Source organism: Notamacropus eugenii, chromosome 1 (assembly GCF_028372415.1).
Source record: "Notamacropus eugenii isolate mMacEug1 chromosome 1, mMacEug1.pri_v2, whole genome shotgun sequence".
NCBI lineage: Eukaryota > Metazoa > Chordata > Mammalia > Diprotodontia > Macropodidae > Notamacropus > Notamacropus eugenii.
Genome location: NC_092872.1, coordinates 553,624,482 through 553,636,908, shown reverse-complemented (window position 1 = coordinate 553,636,908; position 12,427 = coordinate 553,624,482). Strand labels below are relative to the sequence as shown.

The 12,427-nt window shown below is 40.4% G+C and overlaps 1 protein-coding gene across 3 annotated transcripts in view; it reads left to right on the top strand.

The window, feature by feature from the left end:
- The first annotated feature begins 978 nt into the window (after positions 1-978).
- Positions 979-12,427, top strand: part of RNF144A (ring finger protein 144A) — a 164,767-nt gene continuing 153,318 nt past the window's right edge. The window contains exon 1 of one of the 3 annotated variants that reach the window (XM_072634284.1): positions 979-1,523. In XM_072634284.1, coding sequence (XP_072490385.1) covers positions 1,106-1,523 — 418 coding nt within the window. In that variant the 5' untranslated portion in view covers positions 979-1,105. Of the gene's footprint in view, positions 1,524-2,234; positions 4,028-12,427 lie in introns of those variants that run through there. The other 2 variants (XM_072634287.1, XM_072634286.1) reach the window with 2 other exon arrangements.

Sequence of the window (12,427 nt, the reverse complement as noted above, 5' to 3'; positions counted from 1 at the left end):
GGTACATCCAATTCAAAAGAATGGGAATGAGAGATCAAATACTGTGTATGGGGAACAGCAAATAGGTCAGCCTGGTGATGAATAGGTAGAGTATTTGGGGGTCAGTAATGTGTAATTAGCCTGGAAGGACAGGCTAGAGTCATATTATGAATAGCAATAGGGAGCCAGAAAGGCTTCTTGAACAGAAGAGTGGCATCGATATCACTTTAAGGAGATCATGAATCCACCTAAATCGCTAAGTCACTACAGAAATGCAGAATTGTTCTATGAAAGCAGAACTGCACCAGGATTTAGAAGTTACTTTACTAGTTCCACCTCTGCTGACACTGACTTTCTATGTGACCTTTCAAAAATCACTATCTACCTTTGGAAGTCAGCTGCCTTCACTGATCATGATGAGATAATATAGATCATGTGCTTTGCTGCTTGGCACAGGGTAAGTGTTCAATAAATGCTTGTTGACTGGTTGACCTTAAAATGATAGATAAATGTTAGCTATTATCATTATTATTAGTCTCATAACATGAAGAGGTTGAGCGACATGACCTTTTCCAGCTCTGACATTTTATGATTCATTATTACCATTTCAGCTGCTCCTTTCTTGTCATTTCTAGAGAAATGATGGCCAGATGAGATGGAGCTGAGTCATCAAAAATGACATCTGGAGCTGGAAGACGCATTTCTGGAGTATTTCCCTAACAGAAAGTGAGGGTATTTAATGGGACAAGGCAGCCCAAGAATCTATCCCAATGCCTTGCGTAAGGTCAATAGGATGGTAAATGCAGAACCTGGATTCTACTCCAAATCCAATATGTCCAAAGCCCTTCTATAAGCAAGTAGGGGAAGCAGGGTCTGAATTCAAGCTGAGGTCTCTTTTCACTTTAAAGAGGACGGATTAGGCTTCCGGTCTCAGATCCCAGGCTTTTCTTTAAGGAAGGGCCAGTTTGGGTGAGAAGCTAAGAGACGGGAAACTGGCCTGGGAAGGGAGGCGTTCTCCGAGTCGGTACTTCGTCCCCTTGGTCAGCAGAGGGAGCCGCGCTCGCGCTCCTAGGGGGTGGGGGCCAGGCGGGGGTCTTCCGAGGCAGACGCTGCAGCAACCCCCCGGATGCTTTACGGCGTCTTTGTGCTCCGATTAGCGGCCTCTTCTCCTCCCCCCTCCCCCCCTTTCACTCATCCCCCCGCCCCCCACCCCAGTAGCACTTCAGGGGCTGGGGGGGAGCCACGGTGCAATAAAGAGAAGCCTCCGCAGACGCCCCGAGCCAGACCTGGCAGCGGCAGGCGGCTGAGTCCCGGAGCAGGGCCTGCGCGGGCTGGGAGCAGGGGGGCGTGGGGAGCGGTGGGTGCCCGGAGGAGGGGCGGCGGCGGCGGCTGCAGCTGCTGCAGTGTCCGCTCGGGAGGGAGAGAGAGAGAGAGAGAGAGAGAGAGAGAGAGAACAGACAGAGGAAGGAGGCTGCGCAGCCCGAGGAGGCCGTGCCCGTGCCCGCGCCCGCGCCCGCCACGGCAGAACTGCGGCAAATACCCAGGTAAAGGAGGCAGCGGCGGCTCCGACCCCCTTTGTATGCGCACTGCGGACGCCTTCGGGAAGGACTCTGGGGGGAGGAGGAGGAGGAGGAGGAGGAAGAGGAGTAGGAGGAGGGAGCCCGTCCGTCAGTCCAGCCGCCCGCCCGCCTCTCTCTACCATGGCTTGCTCTGTCGCATCCAGAGCAGACGCCGCGGGAGCGGGAGGAGGTGGCCCCTGCCCGGCCGAGCCTGGCGCTCCCCGCGGCGGCTCTCGGGTTCTGCCCCCGCCGCTGCGGACCACTCTCCGGTCCACTGGCAGCAGGGCGGGCGGGCGGGCGGCGTTTGCCTTTGGCCTTGACTGCCCCGAGAGCTGGTTTGTATATCTGTGCAGACGGCGGGCCGCGGTGCGGGGAGGAAGGGCGTGGGGGCATTCTGGGGAGGTGGGCAGCGGTCTGACCTTCGAAGGACTGGGGTGGGGGTGAGCCTAACGGGGCCGGCGCCTCTTGCTTCTCCGGCATTGTTAATGCTTTTACATCCTTCTTCTCCCCCTCCCCGCCCTTTGCTGTGGGGGCTGTCTGTAGGTGATGGGTGGGGAGGTTGGCGTAGACCCGAGCTTTGCATCTGGCTAGACCCCTTCATCCCCGCGTTCTTTTCGCCACCTGCCCCGAAGACCAGCCCTAGCTTTGGATTTGGAAAGGGTTAGGGTGGGGTCGGGTGGGGGGGGGGCAGGGGATTGTCTAGGTCAGGTTCATCTGCGAAGGAGAGTGGGAACTGGGAATAGAGGTCAAGGTTGCTGGGTTGCGTTCCTGCTTCCTCTCAGCGTTTGGAGAGTTTGTGCAGCTCAGCTCTATCCAGTTGTGACAGCGCTGCTCCCATCCCCACCCTGCTGCCCTTCTCCTTGGCTCGTCTGCTTGCTCTGTGCATGAAATTGTCAATAGATAATCAAAACCCAGCTCTCGACTGGCCAAGAACTGGGCTGGCTGCTGCCTGCATTCCAGACATGGCGGGTCGCCATGGGGGTGATGGGTTGGGGGGGAGTGGTGGGAGGATTGCGGTTGTGTTGCTTGTAAATCTGAAGAATGATAATGCATTTTGAGAGATGGGTATGGCCGGTTAGTGGAGAGGTGACCCCTCCCCACAATCTGTGCTCCTTTGGCAGAAAGATTCCTTTTATTCATTGCAGAGAGACTAGACTAGGAACTATTTAATTTTCTTTGTGCTCCCAAGGCTCAGTGCTAGTAAGCACTTTTTAAAGGCTTGACCATTGAATCCCAGTCGAGTATCTACTTGGGCTATAAAGATATGTGGTTCTTGGACGAAACCTTAGCTCTTATATCTCTTTCTTCTTCTAGGGTTTGGGCTCACAACCTTACTATAAGACAGGGGAACAGCATGACGTAACACTTCACTCGATTTGTTCTAACGTGTCATCTTATTCTAGCACTTTAATGAAGATTAAAAGTCATAAAAGTAGAATCATAGAACATTAGGGCTAGAAGCTATTTTAAATATGATCTAATAATCATGATATAATAGCTCACATTTCTAAAGCACTTTATTATTTACTAAGAGCTGTTTTCCTCAAATGGTTCTTCTGCAAGGTAGGTGCTGTAAGTATTATAATGTGTTTTATAGAAGAGAAACCCAGAGAGGGGAGGTGACTTGCTTGAGGGTTTTCTGCTTCTTAGTGGCATAATCAAAACTAGAATTCATATCTCTTGCCTCCTCTAATTCTCTTTCAACCTTTTCTAGCTAGGCTGTCTCACTTACTTCCTTAATGATTTGGCCCAGTTGGACTGTTTCACATATTTCTATAATATACTCCTGAGGTTTTCCCTGGGTTAATAATGGGTTCTGCTTAAGGGAAGTTTTAATATGTCACATATAAACATGCTTTAAGATATGTAGAGACCACTCTCATTTTACCAAGGGTTGTAAAACTGTAGTGTTCTAGGCTGTATAAGCCTTACATAATCCATACCTATATTGTAAGGCTTTCAACCAGTTTCTTGAAGCTGAAATAGGTAATTTATATGAAGGTGCCTTCTTTATGCAGGACTAAGGAAAAATCATATGTGGGAGTTAGTCCTGGGAATTTCTTCTTCCTCCTTTATTTTATCATTTGTGAAAATATGAATACATCAAGGATCTGTGATTTACTGTGATTCCTTTCATCTATAAATTAGTAGAAAGGTAGATGGATTTAAACCTAGGTCTTGTTGATTTCAAGTACAGCATGCTTCCTTGAAAATACATGAATAATTTCTTTATGAAAAAAACAAAATTAATGAGAAAGGCTTTAAAATGGGGGCAGATGGACCAAGGCATTTCAGTATTCTAAAGAAATAGCTCTGTGACCTTGAGCAGTAACATTTCTCTGGACCTCAGTTTCTTCTTCAATGAAATGATGAGTTTGGATTAAATGATGTTCTTAAAGCCCTTTTCAGCTCTAAAAAAAGTCTGTTTCTGTGATTGTCTTCTAGGTGGAGCTCTATTGCTGAACTACTAACTAGCTGCTTACATACTTGTAAGTCTCAAATAAAGATGAACATTTCTTTTCTGGCCAGAGGGGTAGATCAGTCACAAAAGATATAACATTTTTCCATATCTTAATCTAAGAATTTGGATAAAAAAGAGATCATCTAGTGATGAATACTTGAAAAAAAATTGTTCTAAGAAAATTCCCTCTCCTTTTAAAAAATTTATTTTCCTCTGAAAGTAAATCCAAGGGCAAGAGTTCTTAACCTGTGTGTGCGTGCTTGTGCGTGCTTGTGCGTGCATGCTTGTGCGTGCGTGTGTGTGTGGGCGTGTGGGTATGTTTTTGTATGTTTCATAGACTGCTTTGGCATTCTGGTGAAGCCTGCAGACCTTTCCCAGAAATGTATTTAAATACATAAAATAAAGTACACAGAATAAAAAGGAAGCCAATTATTTTGAAAAAATATATACATACACATATATTCACATACACATAATTTCAACATATTATCAAAAAACAGCACTGTCACTACCTTCATGAGCCTTAGGTTAAGAACCTTTGCCCTAGGGCAACTAAAAAAGTGTGATAAATCTGTCATATAAATGCCCCCTAGAAATCTAGAAGAGATACTTCCTCAAAATTAAAATTTCCAAACTTTGTTGGTAAAAATAAATGCTTTGGTGGCTCTTACAAGCAGTTTGTTAATCAATAATTAACATCATCTAATCATTTCTTCTACAGTTATTACCTGCTTAGTGCTACATATATACAAAGGCAGAGATGAAACATTTATTGATCTCCAGAAGCTTATGTCTTGTATCAGGGGAGGCAACATATACATAACTATATGTATATACACACAGTAAATACAAGGTCATTTGGGGGAGGGGATTCGAGGCAAAGGCATGGAAATGGGAGATAGAATGCTTCATGTAGGGAACAAGATGACTGGTGCTTTCACTGCATGGAAGAGGTGAAGGAAGAAAAGCCTTACTTCCTAAAAGTGCCTGAATGGTAATAAAATCCGGCTGAAACAGTTGGTTTTACAGGTGTTTTATTTTTTCTCTCCTATTTTTGGTGTAGAAACCATGTACCTTTGAACTGCCTTCCTTGCATTGTCCCTTCTTCCTCTAACTGTGGTGGCATGCAACTAAATTTCTAAAGGAGGCATTTGTGAGGAGAGAGAGAGAGACAGACAGAGACAGAGACTTTGGAAGGTGTGAAACAAGGAGTTTTGAGAGAGGAACTTGGGAAAGTGGGAGGCACATGTGGGCTAGTTCAAAGATAATACATCTAGGGAACTCTAAGTGTACCCACTCTGTATATACTCAATGGATATCACTTGGACACTAAACAGTCACAATTATTACCATAAACCCTTTCCTGCCAAAGACTGTTTCTTGAGGCTGGCTGGTAGAAGAAAGAATGCTAACTTTGAAGCCAGAAGAATGAGCTAAATTCTTGTTAAGAACTTTGTCAGCTTTGTGACTTTGACTAAGTCACTTAATCTTGCTAAAGTCTACACTTTAGTTGTCTGTAAAATGGGCCTAATCTAGTATCACCAACACTGTCTCTTACAAGAGTGTGAGGAATGCATTTTGTGAATCTAATTGTGCTCTAAATGTGAATTATTATTTACCAGTTAATATGAATTTGAGAGGCAGTATTCATAATAGAGGATAGAGAACTGACTCATAATAGTTGTGTGACGTGCGGCAAGTCACTTTACCCCTCATTGCAGCAAGTGACCATGTAAGACTTTTACATTGATGAGCAGGTGCTGATCTGCATTGGTAGAGGGAGTTTTCTTACTGGCTCTCTCATATACCAGTGAGAATATCTGTCTGGTCTAAAAAAAGAACAAAAAATTTTTTTATTAAGCACCTACTATGTACCAGACACTCTGCTTTGTGCTGAGGCAACAGAAATAGGAATGATTTATGAACCCCTGACTTGGAAACACCTGCTTCTACTAATAGTAGATCAAAGGCCACCATTGGAGAGCTGTTTCCCTGGAGCACTTAAATTCTGTATTCCATCCATCTTATAGGTTTAATTGGCTATTGATATTGGCTTGGAAACCTAGCCACCCTTTATAACAACTTTTTTCCTATGGGAAGATGAATTCCAAATAACCTTGTAAGATAAACCTTTGGAATGTAGCCCATCTACAAGTTGGCAACTGCTTGTATGTGAGATGTGACAGCCAAGAAATGTAACAGGATCTTACACCGCATAGTGTCTTGTACCACGGATTTAATAGTACTGTGCTTCCCTGGTTACGCCACATCAGAAAGCATCCAGGTGAAGAAGATTGGGATTGAAAAAGACTTAGACATAACTGTTTATCCCGGAGAAGAAAAGATTTGGAGTGGTGGAGGGTGATATTTTAAACATCTTAAAGGATTTTAGGAATTTCATGTGGAATTGAATTAGACTTGTTTTATATGGCACCAGAGGGCAGAATTAGGAGCTAGTGTGTAAAAGTTGAAGTATAGAAATTTAATCTTGATATAGGAAAAATCTTAATCATTAGAGCTATCTTAAAATGGAATGAGTTGCTTCCAGAGGTAGTGGGTTTCCCTTCCATAGAAATCTTTAAGAAAAAAATTACTAACTCTTTCTTATATGTGTTATAGAGGGAATTCTTACTCTGAAATAGATTGTAGTTGATGACTTTTGAAAATCCTTCCAACACTGAAATGTTGTATTTTTTTTAGTGGTCTCTAGGAATTGAATGAGGATGGTAATCTTTGCTTTCCTGTTGTGTTTGTGTATATAATAGAGTAGGATGGGAAGGTCTCAGTTAAAGAGTTTTTTCTTACTACATGAAACTGGAATCTTTTTTAAGACTTGCTCTTTATCAGGTAGTATCCCCCAGTTTTCTTCATTCTTCATCCTACGTATACCAGATCACGAAGTAGTTTTAATAGACAACCACATCATGGAATCTCAGTGCACTAGAAAGGACCTAAAAGATCATCAGTGTCAATTTCCTCATTTTATAGAACAGGAAAATGAGGCCTTGGGGGGAGGGGGTAGAAATGATTTGCCCAAAGTTTTCCAGATTTATTAATGGTAGAGCCAGATCTGTTTCCACTCTAGTGTTCTTTGTGCTATTTAAGCCATTTCACAGATGAAGAAACTGAGGATGAGAAAGGCCAAATGACTTGCCCTAAGCCATACAGTTATTGTCTCTATTGTGCCTGCACCTCTGTGCTTTTTCTCTATGCTCTCAGTAAGGAACTCCTTTGCGCCTTCTCCTTTTTCACAATCTGTGACTTAGCGGTCAGTCTTCTTGTTTCCAGACCCTTCCCCTAAAGCCTTCAAGGCTGCTGAAAAAAAAAACAAATTAGCAACCCTTTTCATAAGTTATTTGGGAGGCTCCTACACAAAAAATGTGCTGCCAGCCTCCTTTTTTCTTTTTTTTAAGACCTCAAATGGCCTAAGTGGTCAATATTTGTTGATTCCAAAATCAATACAGACTCAATTACTCATTTGAATCAATGATCTTAATGTAAAGTTCCCTATGACTATAGAGATCAAACCTCACCATTATCTGCTTATATTACGTGATTCTTGTCCAAATCTTCCTAAAAGTTACTCAAAAGGGGACTATCCAACATGCTGAATGACTTCTCCCTCTTCCAACATCGCAAAGGTTCAGCTGGGGTAGTATGATTGTCTGTTTTATCATCCTTTGACTATTCAGTTCCTTGGTGACACCTTTTGTTCCTGTTATTTGGAGTTTCTCTTAGGTTTTTTTTTGTTGGTGATGGTGTAGCTTGCTTACATCTACCATATCTCTCTCTGTTCCCATTTGTATGATACTTGTTTTGAGTTCTTCAGAGAAAGTGATATTCCATATCTAACTAATATAGCAAAATTGATAAAATGTTACTATTGAAATTTGAGTAATAGATATTCTTTATCCACTTGGTATTTCCTATGTAGATGGACAGGCCAGACTGCTTTGAACCATTATAGATTTCTTCCAGGAAGCTCTATAACATCTTGGGGCTTGATGGAGTCAGTAGAATGTCATCTGATAACTGATGCATCTGGAGAACCTTATCATCTAAAGACAGTCTCTTTGATGCGGGGTCAGAGTTGGATCTCCTTAATCACAGTGGTGATTTGAGGGAGCAATAGTTCCTTATTTTATATCTTCATTAATTAGCAGAGGGTCATTAAATAGGGTTATTTCTATTATATCTTCCAGGGAATCTTTATGGATGAGAGACACCTTTTTGCAAAAGAACATATTAATGGCACTTTGTTCTGTGGAATCAAATGCCTTTTTGTATTCAAACAATAAGCGCAATGAAGTCTCTACATCTTTCAGTTAATTGTGAAATGGTAAAGATGTGGACCATTGTTTATTATTAATTGGAAAGCCTGCTTATTCTTTACTAGTACACTCATTGAGGAGGCCCTCAATTTGTCTTAATAAAGATTTTGTACAAATGGGAGAAGAGTTACTTAATTGATGTTCTGTCAGTTACCTTTTATCAGTATTAGTAATGTTGAATTCCATTTTTGTACCATTTATATCTTCTCTCTGAGCACATTTGGGCACTGTGATGTTAGGACGTGTGTGTGTGTGTGTGTATGTGTGTGTGTGTATGTGTATTTTCATCGTCCCTGATGTAGAAAATAGTTTGTTAAAATGTGTGGGTTTGGGTTTTTTTGAAATTTTTCTCATTTTTCTCCTATTTTTAATCTTTCTTACATTTTTATCTTTAAAATCCAGTTTTGGAGCAAACCATTTAATTGGAAAGTGGTCCTTGCCCATTCTTAGGTAATCTAATGCTGTAAACCAGTTTTCAAAGTGTGGGGTACATATTGAGATGTCCCCAAAACATACAAAATATTTAGATCTAAGGATTAGAAAAATGCAGCTCTCATCCTCCCTATGATAGCCACTCATGGGAGCTTGTTTTCATCATAACTCCATACCATCCACCTATTATTTCCCCCTGTTATGCCCTGTTTTATCTTAATTTCGTAAACCCCAAACTCCTCTTGTGCATCAGGTATCAGGTTTTGGAGAAGGCCGTTAGTTACTTGCATCCTAAACAGTAGCAGTTGCTGTGCAGATACAGTTGGGAAAATCCTGTCCATCCTCCAGGATACCTACACCCTATTATCCAGGTCATGGAGTGATAGTTCATCCCTTTCTTTTCCCTTGCTCCAGAGTGAGTCACATAGGAAAAATTGGCATGGATGGGGTTGTGATCTGCAGTGTAAAACTCAAAATTTCACCCTCTAAATCCACAGTTCTTCCAAACTTCCTTAGCATTTAACGTCCATCACACTACCATCCTTCTAGTCACTCAGGTTTTCAATCTTGTCATTCTTAGCCCAGACTTGTAACTTCCCCCTATAACTCATCATTTACCAAACTTTATTGTTTTTATTTCCACAGCATCTCTTGCATTTCTCTCTTCTCACATGGTCGTTTGCCTAATTCAGTCCCTCAGCACTTTTCTCATAGACTATTGTAGTCCCTTTATTGCCATCCCCACCTTATTTTTCTTCTCCCTTTAATCCAGCTTTTATATAGCTGCTGAAATGATTTTCTTAAATTTATAGGTGGGACCATGTCACTTCTTTACTAACTAAACTCTAGTGGCTCCCCTATTATTTCTAGGAAGAAATAGAAACTTTTTGATATTATGCAGTACTTCATAACCTAACCCTAACCTTTCCAGCCTTATCATGTATATAATTTCCCCTCCTGTACTTCACAAATTGGCCTTTCTAGTCTTCATACATGACATGCCATATGTGCCTCTGTACTACATGTCCTTCATGCCTGGAATTTGCTGATTCCCTCACTTCTGTCCCTTAGAATACCTAGTTTTCTACACACCAAACCTTAGTACCACCTTCTACAGGAAGTCTTTCCTGATCCCCCCAGTTCCTAGTGTCCTCCCTCCTCAAACTGCCTTGAATTGATTTTATATAATCCTCACATACCTCCAAGTCTCTCCTGAAAGAAGAATATAAACTGCTTGAGAAGAGGAACTGTTTTATATCCTCAGTATGTGGTAGAGTGCCCAACACCTAGAAGGTGTTTAATAAATGTTTAGTGTTAATCTTTAGATCAATGAAGGGAACATATATAGCACTAAGAGCACAGATCCTTTTGAGTATTTGAGAGATTCACATGCTTAGTGATGTCTTTTGGTGACATTTGGTGTTTTCAAATGTAGTTGAAATGTCAGAGTTAATGAAGCAAGCCACAGTAAAAATAAGACATGTGTTTGAAAAGAGATATGCAATGTCCTACAAGAAACATTTGTAGAGTTCTAGACAGAAGTACTGGAAAAATGCAAATACTTTATAGTGGAAAATATTTTTGGCAAGTGCTACCAAACAAAGAAAAATCCCTCCAGAAACCTTTATTCCCAAAAGATTACAAGTCACAATTTTTCCCCATACAGAGGGTTCAGGGGTTTATTTTCTGACAAAGTGCTTAAAAGAGCTGTTGAACTTAAAGATGTTATATATTTTATTTTAATAGAAAGAGAAGTGTCTTTTGTTGAACTTGATGACATGTGGCTGTCAGTAGTGTAAACCAATAATACTTAATTTATTCCTTCAAGGTAATGATGACTTAATTTTAAAAATTTCTATCCCTTCCATTCCTCTTCTTCCCCAACTGTCCTTTACAACAAAGAATAAAAAAAAAAGATAGGGAGGGGGAAGGAACTCAGCATAACTAGTCACTATTATCAGTTAAATTCCATGGTGTTATGTAGCATTCCATATCCATAATCACTTCCCTCTTTGAGAAAGGGAGAGCAGTGCACCCTTTTTATCATTTTATTCTCTTTAACACTTTGTGCTGTTTACATTTCCTGGTTTAAGTGTGAATATTGCTTTCCAGGTTCTGTTTACTTCACTTTGCATCAGTTCATGTAAACCTTCCTATCTTTTTTGTGTTTTTTAATGACACAGTGATAGGCAGTTATATTCATGTGCCACAATTTGTTTGGCTTTTTTCTCGTTTATAAACATCTACTTAGTTTGCATGGGTTTTTTTTTTGGTTGTTGTTTTTACTACTATAAACTTGCTGCTATAAATATTTTGGTGGGTAGTTTTTTTTTTAATGCCAAATATTTATGTAGCACTTTAAGATTTGGAAAGTGCTTTACACATAGTATCTCATTTGATCCTTACAACTACCCTGTGATATAGATACTATTGTTATCCCCATTTGACTGATTGAAGTTGAGAAATGGTAAGTAATGATGTGATGATCATGAATCAAATGCTGGACTTGGACTTGGAAGATCTGGATTCGAATTCTGCTTCAGATACTTTCTAAATATGTGAGTTTTCCTCTTATATATAAAAGGGGGAGATTGGACTTTATGGCCTCTAAGGTCCGTTACAACTCTAAACTTATGATCATGTGATCCTATGATTTGTCCATGTTCATGTATGTAGCAAAGAGTGTGAAGCAGTGATAATATTCAGGTTTTCCTGTCTCTCAGTATAGCATTCTATTCATTGTGCCACCAAGTGGCTTAGTTGGGTTATGTGTCTAATATTAGGATCTCTGGGTCAAGGAGTATGGAAAGTTTGGTCACTTCCTCATCATAATTCTAAATTGCTTTCTAGAACAGATGAACAAATTCACAGCTGGAATTCACACTGGAAGTGAAGTAGTGTGCATGTATTTCTAGAACTATTACCTCTGTTTACATCATTGGTCATCTTGGCCACTTTTGTGGCTGTGATATGAATTCTCAAGAGTTGTTTTTATTTTTTTTTCTTATTTGTAATTTGGGGTAATCTTTCAAATTGTTGTTATTATGTATTTCTTATTCTTTTGACTGCTATTTATTCATATATGTTGACAACTTATCCAGAGGGGGATGATTTTTTGGTATTATGTTCCTGTGTTAGCTCCTCATATAGGATATCAACAGTGATTATCAGATGAAGAAAATATTTTAACAATCAGTGAAAGTAACAACTTTTTTGAAATAAACTAGTACTTTGGAGAGAGCACCTTGAAACTTAATGTTTGGAAATATTTCCATCAGTATGTGATTTTATTGTTGAGAGTCATGGAAGTGTGTCATGTGTAAAAATTCTCACATCTTCACATTTGAAAATGTTAGAAGTAGAATCTTTTAAACTGTTTTTAAAAAATCTGCCAAATGAATACTTTTAGTGACTCCCATTTGTAGAAAAATGAAACACTTTCACAATGGCTTGGCAAAAATAACGTTGCCTTTAGGGAGCATATCAATTTATTAGCTGAATTTCTACAACAACCCAAACTTTGCATAATTTGTGAATAGACTTGAAAAATGAATATCGTGATTTAGTAACTACATCCGCAGTACACTTCTTCCACCTGAAGCTGTGTATCATTGAGAAAGTTCTTTTTCTTTAATCAATTCACAAACATTTATGAAAAGATTTCT